The 16,282-nt window shown below is 40.3% G+C and overlaps 1 protein-coding gene across 4 annotated transcripts in view; it reads right to left on the reverse strand.

Annotated features, from left to right (window-relative positions):
• The window catches only part of Sbf2 (SET binding factor 2), a 395,017-nt gene that overhangs the window by 65,119 nt on the left and 313,616 nt on the right, over positions 1–16,282 (reverse strand). For all 4 annotated transcript variants that reach the window (XM_075971874.1, XM_075971873.1, XM_075971872.1 and 1 more), the window contains exons 19-24: positions 10,481–10,737; positions 9,030–9,202; positions 8,057–8,130; positions 5,775–5,970; positions 3,691–3,818; positions 271–446 (exon numbers count right to left, since the gene is read on the reverse strand). In XM_075971874.1, the coding sequence (XP_075827989.1) occupies positions 271–446; positions 3,691–3,818; positions 5,775–5,970; positions 8,057–8,130; positions 9,030–9,202; positions 10,481–10,737 (1,004 nt within the window). The remainder of the gene's footprint in view (positions 1–270; positions 447–3,690; positions 3,819–5,774; positions 5,971–8,056; positions 8,131–9,029; positions 9,203–10,480; positions 10,738–16,282) is intronic.

Below are 16,282 nucleotides of genomic sequence, written 5' to 3' on the forward strand. Positions count from 1 at the left end.
TATAAGATGCTTGCTACTGATGATCTGGATGACGTGAGTTCAAACCCTGGTACCCACATCACCATGATGGAACAAGGAGGGAACTGAGTTCCACAAGGTGTCCTTTGACCTCCACACACCTGTGGGATGAAGATTACACACACACACACACACACACACACACACACACACACACACACACACACTATGAGAAAAGCCATTAATAAATTATAGGTTACTTCTCTGTTGGCTATGGAAGGGCTGAAAGCAAGAGACCATCTTCTCTCTTACCGGAAGGATGTGTTCTTTTCTTTCTGCTTGGGTAAAATGATTTGTGGAGTAGTTTGTCCAGCAGCAAAAGCAAAGGTACTAAAAATGGACTGAGGATAACGGAACTTCATTAGCTGTTTCTTAAAGATGTCTACCACTTCTGGACTGACTTCTTCATCAAATGCTACCTTAATCAACTAAAGATAAAAGAGACAGACAGCTCTGAATCATTAAGGATTTCTTGACAATTTTTACTCACATCATTGAAAACAACAAATAAAAATGAACAGAAAATAATAATATTAAATAGAAAAATATTAGTAACAGAATTATAACTTTGGAAGTTATATAATTTTTGAAGTTGTAGGAACTTCGGATAATATGAATTTTTAAAGTTTTAAAAGAAGACAGTGTGACCGGTTAGATGGTTCAGCAGCTGAAGGTGTTTGCAACCTGAGTTTGATCCCTAGAACCCATGTAAAGGTGAGTAGAGAGAAGTGACTCCACATAAGAAGGTGAGCCCAAAGAAAAACACATAGTTATCCTTCTGGATATTGGAAGTAGACAAGATTGCCAGGCAAAAATTGGGAGATTGGGGGCGGGGGTAAGGTGAGGGTAAGGGGAGATGGGGAGAGAGAAGTGAGAAGGGGAGGATGGGGAGAGCTTGGGGGAATCAGACGGTTGGGATGGAGGAAGGGTGGATATGGGAGCAGGGAAGTATATATCTTAATTAATGGAGACATTTTAGAGTTGGCAAGAGACTTGACTCAAGAGGGGTTCCCAGATGTTCAAGGAGATGTCCCCAGCTTGTTCCTTGGGCAGCTGAGGAGAGGGTGCCGGAACTGGCCTTAACCTATAGCCACACTGATGAATATCTTGCATATCACCATAGAACCTTCATCTGGCGATGGATGGAGATAGAGACAGAGACCCACATTGGAGCACTGGACTGAGCTCCCAAGGTCCAAATGAGGAGCAGAAGGAGGGAGAACATGAGCAAGGAAGTCAGGACCGCGAGGGGTGCACCCACCCACTGAGATGACGGGGCTGATCTAATGGGAGCTCACCAAGGCCAGCTGGACTGGGACTGAATAAGCATGGGATAAAACCGGACACTCTGAACGTGGCTGACAATGAGGGCTGACTGAGAAGCCAAGGACAATGGCACTGGGTTTTGATTCTACTGCATGTACTGGCTTTGTGGGAGCCTAGTCTGTTTGGATGCTCACCTTCCTAGACCTGGATGGAGAGGGGAGGACCTTGGACTTCCCACAGGGCAGGGAACCCTGACTGCTCCTTGGACTGGAGAAGGAGGGGGAGGGGGAGGAAGGGAAGGGGGAGAAAAAGGGGAGGAGGTGGAAATTTTCAATAAAAAAAGTTGTCCTTTGACTTCTACATACACATTATCACATGCATGCGCATATACAGACAATAAAATAAAACTTAAAAGTAAAAAAGTGACATTTTTTATTTGCAATACAGGCTGTCAGTTGATGAGAAGAATCATGCTCTTGAAGTTGGTTTTCTTGAAAACTATCTTTTCTATAATGGCATAGGGAATTATCCTAGGTGAATTAGAAAATGTGCTCTTTCTATTTCTCAACTGCTTGGTCTAGAGAAAGAATGTAGCCTAATAGGGTTCCTCCTTATCCACAGATACAAACAAATCTAGGAATAGAAAGTCAGTGTCACAAGAATTGCAAATAGTGCAGATAGGCAACATTTAAGTGTAGAACTCATTTGTAGCTACAACAGTAGGAAGAAGATCTGCCAGGTGTTGTGAGAAGGGTCAAGTTCTAACCGGCAGCTTCACTGAAAGAGCACAGGACCTCTGAGGTGAGGCCCCTCCACTTGAAAGAGAGAGGCAAACACTGAGATTCTTGGGAGTCTGAGAAGTCAGCAACAAAAAGCAAAGAATAGGAAATTCAAACTCTTACAGACACAAACTTTAAAAAGAAACAATCAATGCTTGTTCACTCCCAGTCCAGTTAGAGTTGGTGAGCTACCGTTAGCTCAAGTAAACTGTCTTAGTGGATGAACCCCTCATGGTCTTGAATTCCTTGCTCATACTCTCACTCCTTCCACTCTTCAACTGGATCTTGGGAGCTTAGTCTAGTACTCCGATGTGGGTCATTGCCTCTGTTCCCATCTGTTGTTGGTCCAAGGTTCTATGGTGATATTTACGAGCATGGGAACAACCAAGCCCCTTTGAAGGGGGTTGACAGTTGGGGCAGACTGAGGGCCTCTGATAGTGACATTGAGATTTGTCTCTACTGCATGTACTGGCTTCTTGGGATCCTATTCCCTTTGGATATAAACCTTGCTCAACCTGGATGAAGTGGGGGAGGGCCTTGGACTTTCCACAGGGTGGGGTGCATGGCCCTCTCTTAGGATTGGAGGGGGTGGGGTGGGAGGGTCTGTGCCGGGAGAGGGAGGGGAGTGGGGGGAGAGTAGGAAGTGGGAATTTGGATTGGTATTTTTTAAGTAATAATATATAATAAATTAATAAAAGAAGAAACAATCAAGAAAAGGTCCCTTCTCCCACCCACAGTGTGCACCATTGTTTCTACAGGTTTGGTAAGTCAGAGGCTTCTGGAAAAGTCACCGTTTCATTGGGGGGTCACTTAGTCATTCCTGACAATAGTGTCTGAGCTTCAACTAAACTTCTCAGAGTTTTACTTTTCCCACAGAAAAGATACAGAGTATTTCCTTCTGAAACAGAGAATTATTGTTACCTAAAGTTTTATCAGCAGGAGTTGAGAAATAAGTTGTCAGAGAATAAGAGCCATTGTATATCTGACTGATAATTTGTTGGCCAAGGGAATCCTGAAGTGTTGTGATAATTTTCTTTGTGCTCTAACAAATCAAGCTTTCCTAAAGACCAGAGGGTAGTGCTAGCCCCTAGTTAACCACAGAGGTTTGGAGGTCTGTACAGACAGACAGGAAGTGATATGGCTGGGCAGAGAGAGAAATTTAAGGTGGGAGGAGACAGGAGCTTGCCCCTTTTTCAGTTGAGGAGTTAGCAAGGTAAGAATTGGCTGTGGCTTGTTCCTTTGTCTCTCTTATCTTTTCAGCATTTACCCCAGTATCTATCTCTGGGTTTTTTTTTTTTTATTAAAACCAATTAGAATTTGTGCAACCCTGAAGTGTAGTGTCATATTCAAAGCCAAAGCCAACCCTCCCAGATACTCACCTTCTTATGCCCAGCCTCTGACTTCTGACCCCATGACCATAGAAAACAGATACATTACCAGATCTGTAGAAGATTTTTTATTAGAAGGGCTTTCTTTCTTGATATATGTTGAGTGTTGTGCATGTGGAAATATAAAGTTGAAAATATTCTAAAAATACTGTGTGATTTGAGTTTTCAAGTTTTGAACCGGGACATCAAGTGAGAGAGTCTTTGCAAGTATTCTAAAATCTAAAACACTTATGGTGTACCTGGAAAGATGCTGATGTAATCTGCAGCCCTTCTTGCATGTTCTGCTGTAGTTGGTTCTGCATGGTTATCTTCTTCTCCTTGGTGATGGAGGCAATGGGAAAACTCCGCACAACTGTTTGTTCACCAACTGTAGAAGACAGGACTCAGACTCACCAATAGCACTTTATAGCTAAGATCTAGTCTCTTCTAAAGACATATATCAGCAGAGAACAATGGGATGCAGTGAGAGAAAATGCCAAGATTCTAGAATCTCAGTTTTTTAAAGACAAGGTCTCTCATGCTGGGTGTGGTGGCATAGGCCTTTAATGCCAACACTCAGGAGGCAAAGACAGGCAGAACTCTGAGTTTTGTGCCATCCTGGTCTACGGAGTGAGCTCCAGGACAGCTAGGGCTACACATAGAAACCCTATTTCAAACAAACAAACAAACGAACAAACCAAAGCAACAACAACAAAAGAAAAAAAAGGCAAGGTTTGTATAGCCTTGACTGTCCTGGGACATCCTATGTAGACCAGGCTGGCCTTGAACTCACAGAGATCTGCCTGCCTCTGTCTCCAAGTACAGGAATTAAACAAGTGTGCCATCACACCCAAAATCATTTATTTGTTTTATTGCACTGCAATTCACTCCTAAGACACACACACACACACACACACACACACACATATTTTATAGAATACAGGAACTGGGGCATCTGCCCATCCTCATTGTTTTTGTCTATTGGGTGCATATAAAATTGCCTAGTGTAAGGCAGTCATACAGGAATGGGCTTTATGCTGTAATAAAGATGTAACCTCCAATACTGAAAGGAAAGCCAAGATAGTTAATGTAATGTTAAAAAAAAAAGAACATATTTTTGGGGAGGTTGAGGGGAGATAGTTTGTTACTACAGGTTGATCACAAACTCATGATCCTCTTGCATCATCCTCATGAGGGCTAGTACTATAGGCCTAAGTTATAAAAATCTGTTTCCACATGTAGTAAAAGGTATCTGTTAAGTTTCAAACCCAGTACAAATGGCTAAGGTACCTATTTAACATATGGAAGTAGACCTGTCAGGTGCTCCCAACACCCCCCACTCCTATTACAGGGACCTTCTGGCTTGCACACCCTGCTTCCTCCTCTGAACTCACCAGTCCTGGGGGCTGGGCTGCTCTTAACCCACCCTTTTATACTTTGGCCTCCTGGCTGCTGCCCCTGGTACCCCTTTCTTCCCTCTCCCCATATGGCCCAGCTCAGTCTGGTCATGTCCACCTTGAATCTACCAGATGTTCCTGTCTCACTATGCTCTCCCATACATTTACAATAAACGTTTCCTCCACCATACCTAGAAGCTCTCATGTTCTTTTATTCTCATTTCTTTTTTTCATTCAGTACTGCTCAATGTTTCTTCCAGAAAGCCTTTGGAAGATGAGTCTAGATGTGTGTCCAAGAGTTTTAGGAACTTAAACATTGTATAAAGCAAGAATGTGAAAATACAAACCACATGTGGGAGGGAAGACAAACTCTGGAGAGAGGACAGGGTTTGAATTTGCAGAGGAAGAGGGAAGGCATTTTAGGTAATGTGATAGATAACATGACAGAAACAGCAAAAAAGGCCTCAGCCAGTGAGCCAGAGCAGGGAAGACATGGACTAGGATTATTGGATTGCTTTTATTTGTTCCCTCTCCTCAGAACTCCTCATTCTCTGGATTTCTCAACCTCCATCCTGAAAAATCCCGACTATCCACTTATTAAGTTCATATCCAGAGGTTAAGCAAAGCTGGGATATACATTTAAGTTCTAATAAGTATTAAACAACCTATACCTATATAATACATGGAAAACCCCCAAGTTTCTATGTGTTAATAAAGGGGAAATTTTAAATTAGAAATTTAAAAAAAGGTTTTCTCTGAGAAAACATTTTCCCAAAACACACAATTAACATTAAAATTGCAAAGAAAAGAGAACAAAATGAGATTTCAAAAATCTACCTTTTTTCTTTTCTGGGTTTGAAATGATATGTAAATCATTGTCATGGACTGAATAAAATCTCAAGTGCCATACAGGGACCCCTGCTCTGATGGCCTGTGCTGGGTCATACCTAGCTGATCATGTGGAGTCCCTCTGAAGAGAATTCTGTATGTGGTGAGGAACAAGGCGCCTTCTGCAGGCAGGAGCTGCGGACCTCCGAGGAGACCTCCCGTGGCTTCTTCCCGACCATCAGGGTCTAGCAGGACCCGGAGACCTTCACATATAATCTCTTCTCCCGGCAGGAGAGCTGGCCGAAGAATCTTGGGCTAAGAATAGGGAATGATTTAAAAGCAACTCTTGTGGGGTTTCCACCATTTAGCTCCAGGTTACTTTTTCACGTATGATCTGGAAACCCTGAGCCAGCCCAACCCTGACTGGGAGGAAACAGATGTGAAGTTTCTAAGTCCAAGTATAAAAAGATTCCTTGCAGCATTGCTTTTGAATACTAAAAACATGGGGAAATAACTTGAAAATCTGCAATGTCCATTCAAACAACCATTGTACAATCTTTTATAAAATGAAATGTAAAAGAAAAAAACATTAAGACTGCGAATAACTGATAGAGGTAGTGCTATGGTGGCTACGGCAGAAACAAGCTCACATTTTATACAAAACAATACTATATTGTAAACAGAAGAAACAAATACTTAAATGGATTTGTTTTTTATTTGTTTGGTTTTTGGAGACAGTGTTTCTCTGTGTAACAGTCTTGGCTGTCCTGGAACTCTGTAGACCAGGCTGGCTTCAAACTCACAGAGATCTGCCTGCCTCCGCCTCTACCTCCTGACGGTTGAGATTTTACTTTATTTTATCTTTTGGACAGGGTTTCTTCTGAGAGTAAAGAATACAGACCATTAGATACTCAAGATTGGCTGTGAATTCCTCATCCTACTGCAACCACTTTCTAAGTTCTGAGACTCCAGTGAGTGCTACCATTCCTGGCTCCATAGTTAGCTTTTGTTGTTTGTCCTGACTGGCCTGCTATTCATTATGTAGACCAGGTTGGCACTGAACTCACACAGATCCACCTGCCCATTTCCTCAGTGCTAGGACTAAAGGCATGCACTGCCATGGATAGCCATGGATTTATATTTTAAAAAGAGAGTTATACTTTTTTAAAAATATTTTTTATTTAATTTTATTTTATGTGCATTGGTGTGAAGGTGTCAGATCCCCTGGAACTGGAGTTACAGTCAGTTGTTAGCTGTCATGTGGGTGTTGGGAATTGAATTTGGGTCCTCTGGAAGAGCAGTCAGTGCTCTTAACCACTGAGCCATCATTCCAGTCCGAGAGTTATACTTTTTGGCCAAGTAATGAACTTTACACATGAGAAATTTAGTTCAATGTCCAGTATAAGACAAACAATATGATAAGATTCCTCTTGGGAGATGTGGGCAAGGAAATAAATCATTCTCCTTGAACATCTGTGCTTTAATCAGAGATTAAAACTATCTAAGTCAAGCAGGGCATAGTGGTGCACACCTTTAACCCAAGCACTTGGCGCTGAGGCAGGTAGATCTCTTTGAGTATGAGGCCAGATTGGCCCACACAATGAGTTTCAGGATAGTCAAAGCTATATACTGGGACCCTGTTTCAAAAAAAAAAATAAGGAAAGAAAGAAAGAAACTCAAAATTCAAAATAAAAACCAAAATTAAACAAACAAAACAACAATAAAACACCCCTCAAAACAAAAATGACCTAAATCAGCATTATTTTTCTTTTCAGGCTCTAGGAATCCTAGAACTAAAAGCAGAAATCAAAGTGTATTGACTATTGTATCTTAAGCCTCAGGCAGAACTGCTGCTGCATCCTGTGTGGCTTCAGAACACTCCTTTGGGTGTATTTTTAATAGTTCTGCCCAAATTCTAGTCTGCAATAGGCATGAAGCCAGTAGCAAAATAACTGTTGAGTGGCTTCCTCAAATACAGATTTCTAGGTCCCAGGGTTTTCTAATCAGGAGACCAAGAACGCCAAATCCTTAATCTACTTCCCTGATGTTTGTTGTGGACAGCCATATTCAAGAACCCAGCACTTTTATGGTAAACGTTTAAATCTTTTCTTTTTTGGGTAGGAGGAAGGTATATAAACCCTGGGATTGGTCTTGGGAATTAAAATTATTCATAATTTATGACCTCCATATAAAAGTAGAGTTAACAAGAGGTTACTGTTGTTCTTTTGTTGAATCATAAAAAAGACAGCATTCGTATTTCGGCGGTTTACAAAATTCTATATGGCAAACTCCCCAGAACCTTCACTGCACCATTCAAACTGTAAGCAGCTGAGAAGAAGCCCACTGCTGCTGTGCTCTGAAAGGGCTGCTGCACCGTGAAAGCACAGTGTGGAGTCATTACCTTCTGGATAGGTGGAAGTCTTCTACTCTCTCGGTGCACTGCCTCTAGGGTCTCAATGTGCATAGCTACAATTCCTAGGATGAGTCAGAGGATTCAAAAGGAAAGAAAATAAACCAGAGAGAACAAAAGCAAATTCCAGATATTTTAGAATGAAAAACTAATAAAGTTTGACAGTTTCTCCAAAAGTTAAAATATAATAACCATGTAATCCATAAAATTCTATTCCTAGGTATATACAACTAAAAAATTGAAAATAAATACTCAGATACCTGTAAGTAAATATCCATAGAATCATCATTCACAAATCTCTAAAAGTAGAAAAGCCCAAGTCTCCACTGACAAATGAATGGCTGCACAAGTAAGATATAGCCATAGAATGGAATAGTATTCAACCATAAAAAATGAGCGAAGTAACACATGGATGAACCATGTAAACATTATATGCTAAGTGAAAAAAACTGGACACAAAATTGAAACATTATATGACTCTACATATGTAAGATTATTAGAATAGAAAAGTTCATGAAAACAGAAAGATGGTTAGCTATTTCCAGAGGCAGGAACTGAAGAAACAAAAGTTATTACCTAATATTAGTTACTGAATATCTATTTTGAGTGACTTAAAAGTTTAGGAAATAATGGTGATTTATAGAACACTGTGGATATAATTAATGCAACTCTTATGCTATGTATTTGCCACAATGCAATAAAACTTTAGAACCTGTCACGGTAGCACACGCCTATAATCCCAGCACTTGGAAAGTACAAGCTGGGGATCAGGAAATCAAGGCCAGCCTGGGGACAGTGTGATGTGAGGTTAGCTTGGGTTACACAAGACCTTGTCTTAGAAAACAAAACAACAGTAAAAGAAATAAAAAGCAAGTCAGAGAAAAAGCAGGCACTCAGGCACTGTCCTGGGACCTAGGTCCCTGGAGCACTCTGATTCCTTAGCCTATGTGAGGTGATCCATTACCTGGTATCATGCAGTGGAGACTCCTGATGTGGTCCTGAGTCACTCCACTCTCTGTGCAAACCTTGTCAATAAATCGGGCAATGAACCTTACAACGGAGTTGGCAACATCATTATTTTCTGAGTCTTCAAACCCACTCTCTGTATCATAGCTCTCGGCTACACTTCCTGCAATACTAAGAGAGTTAAGGAAAGAAATCATGGTCAGGTCTCAAATTAAGAAAAAAGAATGACAACATCATAGACCTTTCACAGAGGTGTACATTCAGTAGAAGGGTTTCTTTCTGTCGGTGGCAGGTGTGAAATGTTGCTTTCTATGTGCCTATGTTTAAGCATCATCTATTGGGCTAAGATTTATTTTTGTAAGCAATACCTTCTATTACTCTCCCAAAAGGAACTCAGAAACCACAGAAAATAAAGCAAAGGAATACTGTGTCATTTATTCTCCGCTACCAGAACCTTCTAAAAAAAAAAAAAAAAAACAAACTTGTCCTTCCAAGTTGATCGTCACAGAGAGGCGAGAGGAATGTGGCTGATGCTAGTGACTGTGGAAAGTGTGCCTTGGTAGGCAGAGTAAATGAACCCTTTTGAGAAATCTACATGTTCTTCCACATGGAAGAATGCGATTGTTATGACCCTCTTTCTCTTGCCAGAATTTTTCTCCCAGCTCCCTTGCACTCCTCCCTTGCAGTAAATTACAACCCTTAGAGCCACTGTGAAGCCACATTCTTCTTCCAGGGCAAGGCAACACATCTGAAATGAAACGAAGCAGGACTGAATAAAAAGGGAAAAAGGAGCTGTCTGAAGGAGTCTGACAAAAGTTTATGGGAACTACAACTAGCAGGTGTTGTTGGAGCTAAAACTGCTGCTCAGGGCTGGTTCATTCATTCATTCGTTCATTCATTCATTCTTCATTCAAGCACCTATTCAGTTAAATATTTTTACCCAGCACCTACTATCTGCAAAGATGTAGAGAACTGAACAATGAACACAACAAAGAAAGGACATGATACTATGCAGACATGAAAATATGTCAGACTGTGATGTGATAGAACAGCGTGGGAAGCGGATAGGATGATTACAAGCTTGAGGCCAGCCTAGTGAGATCTGGTCTCAAAAAACCCCAAACTCAATACCATACCTCCATAAGGCCAAGAAACAATCACTTTGACCAGAAGTTGCTCACCAGTCATTTTTCAGAGCACTTGGCTTTAGCAGAATGTAATTGATGGGCCACATCAGTAGTAATAGACTGCCAGATTAGGTCATAAAATAGAAGAAAGTATATGTGTGTGTCAGATTATGCAGGATGAAGGAAAGTTTGTTTGTAACAGAAAGGATGAGCAAGCTATAGATGGGAAAAATGGTCAATTCTGAAATATATACAGTAATATGTGCTGTTTCTGCTGAGGTCCGATTACTCGGAGAAGGAGTTGCATGCTCCATCTTAGTACCTGTTTGTGACAATGCTGTTGCTCCCACTTTCCCAGTCTCCTGGAGCTGATGCTCGAAGGAGCTTGTTTTTACTTGTGTCTAGTGGGACTAGCAGGTTAACCATTAGGTTTGCAAAGTGAATGGCTTGACTGAAGACAGTGCTTTCTTCATGTTGTACCAGCTCCTGCTGAGTTGACTTGCTCAGAGTAGGCCAAAGGCGAAGCTGGTCGGCTGCCAAGTCCATTGCTGTCTTCTCTTGATGTTGGCCATTGGGAAGCTTAACCCAGAAGATAAAGCAAAACAAGTCAAGGGTGAATACCCATCACTGCATGTGTGCTCCAAGGGTGAATACCCATCACTGCATGTGTGCTCCAAGGGTGCATACCCATCACTGCATGTGTGCTCCAAGAATGAATACCCATCACTGCATGTGTGCTCCAAGTGTGAATACCCATCACTGCATGTGTGCTCCAAGTGTGAATACCCATCACTGCATGTGTGCTCCAAGGGTGCATACCCATCACTGCATGTGTGCTCCAAGAATAAATACCCATCACTGCATGTGTGCTCCAAGTGTGAATACCCATCACTGCATGTGTGCTCCAAGGGTGCATACCCATCACTGCATGTGTGCTCCAAGGGTGCATACCCATCACTGCATGTGTGCTCCAAGGGTGCATACCTATCACTGCATGTGTGCTCCAAGGGTGAGTACCCATCACTGCATGTGTGCTCCAAGTGTGAATACCCATCACTGCATGTGTGCTCCAAGTGTGAATACCCATCACTGCATGTGTGCTCTAAGGGTGCATACCCATCACTGCATGTGTGCTCCAAGGGTGCATACCTATCACTGCATGTGTGCTCCAAGGGTGAGTACCCATCACTGCATGTGTGCACGAAGGGTGAATACCCATCACTGCATGTGTGCTCCAAGGGTGAATGTCCATCACTGCATGTGTGCTCCAAGGGTGCATACCCATCACTGCATGTGTGCTCCATAGACATGGGAGATGCTGAAATCTGTCCATGACTTAAATCTAGTTCTTCTATTGGGATATTCTGTATCTTTTAGTATAGTTTTTATCAGTATATACAAATATTTTAAAAAATTCAATAGAATTTATTTATTTAAATAAAGAAAATATTTAAAGACCAGGAAATGGATTTCCTTTTTTATTTTGAGAAAGGATCTCATCTTTCATTTGTTGTATGCTGAAATAACTGTGAACTCTTGAGCCTCCTGCCCTCACCTCCCAAGTGCTGGGATTACTAATGTACGTCAGCATGTTGGGCTGAGTCTCTTGAATATCATGGGAAGCATTTATTAAGTACCTGTATTAGCAGAGTGAAACTCAGCATAACAACCAAAGTGCACTGCAATGTTTACCCCTGGCCTGCATGCTTTTGTTGGCACCACATGGCAAATTCAAAGGAGCAGTAGCAAAACACAGATGCATGTTTCTCACTCAAACATCTCACTGTGTTTACATCTCACTCTGGGGTTTTACCTCTTTGAAGCTACTCATTACAAAAATTAACAAAGATTTCTCATAAATGTCCTTGCAGGAACACTTCAGTAGTATCTGCCAAAATTATTCTTTTTCTCTTCTGCTCTTTGAGAGGAAATGGTCACAAAAGGTCATAAAAAGTACAGCTAGATCTCCTTATAATGTGATAGTTAAACATCACACACACACACAGACACACACATACACACACACACACACAAAACATACTGTGAAATTTTAAAGATGGGTTTCCTAGAAGGCTGAAGCGATAGCTGATAACAGCAACTCACATCTGAAAAGTATTTTATCTAGCCAGGGAAAGCTAAAACATATATTGTATCTAATTCAGCGCCCAGAGATAGGTTTCTTTTTCAGAAGGAAGGACACAACAGCTGTGACAAATTGCTGTATGAATGATTTGTAGATATATCAATGTCAGCAAATCACAGTTGCTTAAAAATTAATGAAGAAGAGGCCAGCGACCTAGGCTGGAACAGGCCTAAGGTGACAAGCTCCATGGATGCAGGACTGAGCCAGCAACCTAGGCTGGAGCGAGGCTAAGACAGCAAACTCCAAAGGAGCAGGTACAGGTGAGCAACTGCTGAGTGAGTGGGCCAGAGCCAGAGACCGCTGCAGGTCCAGGCATGAATCTGGGACCTTCTAGGGAGTAGGCCTGAGCCAGGACCTCTGTGGGTCTGGGTGTGAGTCTGGGACCTCCGAGGGAGAAGATTGGAGCCAGAGACGTTTACAGACCAACCCCAAGCCAGGGACCTCTGCAGGAGCAGATCCAGACCAGGGACATTTACAGAAACAGGTCTGAGCTGTGAAGCTAGACCAGAGCAGGCCTGAGACAGCAAACTCCACGGGACCTGAACAAACCCTGGAAGCTCTGAGTGACCTCCAGAAACACAAAGTGACCAAAGGCATTGACTGTACCATGAGGAACAACCATCTGAGCCTTGGATTCACTGGCACCTAGAATATTAGTCACCAGAGTCACAGATAGCACCAACCACACCAATTAGAGGAAAAGATGAGTAGATAAGGTAGGAATACATGCAACAGCACAAAGAGCAACATGACACCAGGAAAATCTAGAGATCCTACAACAGCAAGACTTGAACAACCAAATATAGATGAAGCAGAAGAAAATGACCTAAAAAATAACTTCAGGAGAATGTTTGAAACTCTTAAAGAGGAAATGAGAAATTCCCTCAAAGAAATGGAGGAAAAGACAAAAAATTGGAAGACATCAAACATCAGCAAATCCATTAAAGAAAACCAAGAAAAAGCAGTCAAACATATGAAAGAAACTATTCAAGACTTGAAAACTAAAATAGAGACAATAAAGAAAACACAAGCTGATGGAATTATAGAAACAGAAATCATGAGAAAACGATCAGGAACCACAAATGCAAACCTAAACAGCAGAATACAAGAGATGGAAGAGAGAATCTCAAGAGCTGAAGATACAATAGAGGAAATAGATTCATCAGCCAAACAAAGCATTAAATCTGACAAAACCTTAACACAAAATTTCCAGGAAATATGGAACACCATGAAAAGACCAAACCTAAGAATAATAGGTATAGAGGAAGTTCAATTCAAAGGCACAGAAAAATATATTTAACAAAATCATAGAAGAAAACTTTCCCAACCTAAAGAAAGATATGTCTGTGAAGATACAAGAAGCTAACAAAACACCAAATAGACTGGATCAAAAAAAAAAAAGGCCCCTAACCACATAATAATCAAAACACTAAACATACAAAATAAAGAAAGCATATTAAGGGATGCAAAAGAAAAAGGCCAAGTAACATATAGAGGGAGACCTATCAGAATTATACCTGACTTCTCATTTGAGACAATGAGAGCCAGAAGGTCATGGTCAAGCATTTTGCAGACATTAAGAGACCAAGGATAGCAGCCCAGACTACTATTCTGAGCAAAACTTTCAATCACCATAGAAGGACAAAACAAGATATTACATGATAGAACCAGATTTAACTAATACCTAGCCACAAACCCAGCTCTACACAAAGTACTAGAAGGAAAACTCCAACTCAAGGAAGTTGGCTACATCAACAAAAATGCAGACATTTGATGATCTCACAGCAGCAAGTCCTAAAGAAGGGAAGAACACACAAATCAACACAACCAACAATGAAAACTAAACCAACAGGAGACAGCAATCACTGGTCATTAATAGCCCTTAATATAAATGGACCTCAACTCACCTATAAAAAGACACAGGCTAACAGATTGGATACAATCCTTCTGCTGCACATAAGAAACACAATTCAACCTCACAGACAGATATCACCTCAGAGCAAGGGTTGGAAAAAAATTTCCAATCAAATACTTCTAAAGCTTAAATCATACATTAAACCCCACACACTAATAGGGGGAAACTTCAACACTCTACTCTCACCACTGGATATGTCAGTTAGACAAAATTTTAACAGAGAAATAAGGGAACTAACAGATGTTATGATTCAAATGGACTTAACAGACATCTACAGAATATTCCATCCAAACAAAAAAAAAATACCTTTTTATCAGCACTTCATGGAACCTTCTAAAAAATTGACCACATACTAGATAACAAAACAAAGTTTAACAGAACAAAAAAAATTGGAATAACCCCATGTATCTTATCAGATCACCATGGCTTAAAATTAGAATTCAACATTAATAATAATTCCAGAAATCCTACAAACACATGGAAATTAAACAATGCTCACCTGAATCATCAATGGGTCAGGGGAAAAATTAAAGACGTCGTATAAGTCAATGAAAATGACCACACAACATATCCAAATTTATGGGATACAATGAAAACAGTTTTAAGAGGAACATTCATAGCATTAAATGCCTACATAAAGAAGCTGGAAAAATTCCACGCTAGTGAATTAAGAGAACATTTGAAAACTCTACAACAAAAAGACGCAAACACACCCAAGAGAACTAGAAGGCAGGAAATAATCAAATTAGGAGCTGAAATCAACAAAATAGAAACAAATAAATACAAAGAATCAATGAGACAAATAGTTGGTTCTTTGAGAAAATCAACAAAATAGATAAACCTTTATCCAAATGAACCAAAAGACAGAGAGGGAATATCCAAATTAATAAAATAAGAAATGAAATGGAGACATAACAACAGACATGGAGGAAATACAGAGAATCATCAGGTCATATTTCAAAAACCTGTACTACGCAAAATTGGAAAACTTAAAGGAAATGGGCAACTTTCTGGATAAATATCACTTATCAAAATTAAATCAAGACCAGATAAACAAATTAAACAGACCTATAACTGCTGAAGAAATAGAAACAGTCATCAAAAGTCTCCCAACCAAAATAAATCCAGGACCAGATGGTTTCAGCTCAGAATTTTACAAGACTTTCAAAGAAGAACTAATACCAATATTCCTCAAGTTGTTCCACACAACAGAAACAGAAGGAACAATACCAAACTCCTTTTATGAGGCTACAATTACTCTGATACCCAAACCACAAAAAGACATTACTAAAAAAGAAAATTACAGATCAATCTCATTCATGAACATTGATGCAAAAATACCCAATAAAATACTGGCAAATCGAATCCAAGAACACATCAGAACCATCATCCACCATGATCAAGTTGGCTTCATCCTAGAGATGCAGGGATGGTTCAACATACAGAAATTTGTTAATGTAATCCACTATATAAACAAACTGAAAAATAAAAACCACATGATCATCTCATTAGATGCTGAAAATGCTTTCAACAAATATAACATCCCTTTATGATAAAGGTCTTGGGGAGAGTAGGGATTACAAGGAACATACCTAAACATAATAAAGACAATATACAGCAAGCCAACAGCCAACATCAAACTAAATGGCGAGGAACTCACAGCAATACCACTGAAATCAGGAAAAGACAAGGTTGTTTACTCTCTCCATATCTAGTCAATATAGTTCTTGTGGTCCTAGCTAGAGCAATAAGACAACAAAAGGAGATTAAGGGGATTCAAATCAGAAAAGTCAAACATTCACTATTTGCTGATTATATGATAGTTTACATAAGTTATCCCAAAAATTCTACCAGGGAACTTCTATAACTCATAAACACCTTCAGTAATGTACCAGGATACAAGATTAACTCAAAAAATCAGTAGCCCTCTTGTACACAGATGATAAATGGGCTGAGAAAGAAATCAGAGAAATATCACCCTTCACAATAGCCACAAATAACATAAAATATCGTGGAATAACTTTTACCAAACAGGTGGAAGACCTGTATGACAAGAACTTTAAATC

Source organism: Microtus pennsylvanicus, chromosome 5, assembly GCF_037038515.1.
Source record: "Microtus pennsylvanicus isolate mMicPen1 chromosome 5, mMicPen1.hap1, whole genome shotgun sequence".
NCBI lineage: Eukaryota > Metazoa > Chordata > Mammalia > Rodentia > Cricetidae > Microtus > Microtus pennsylvanicus.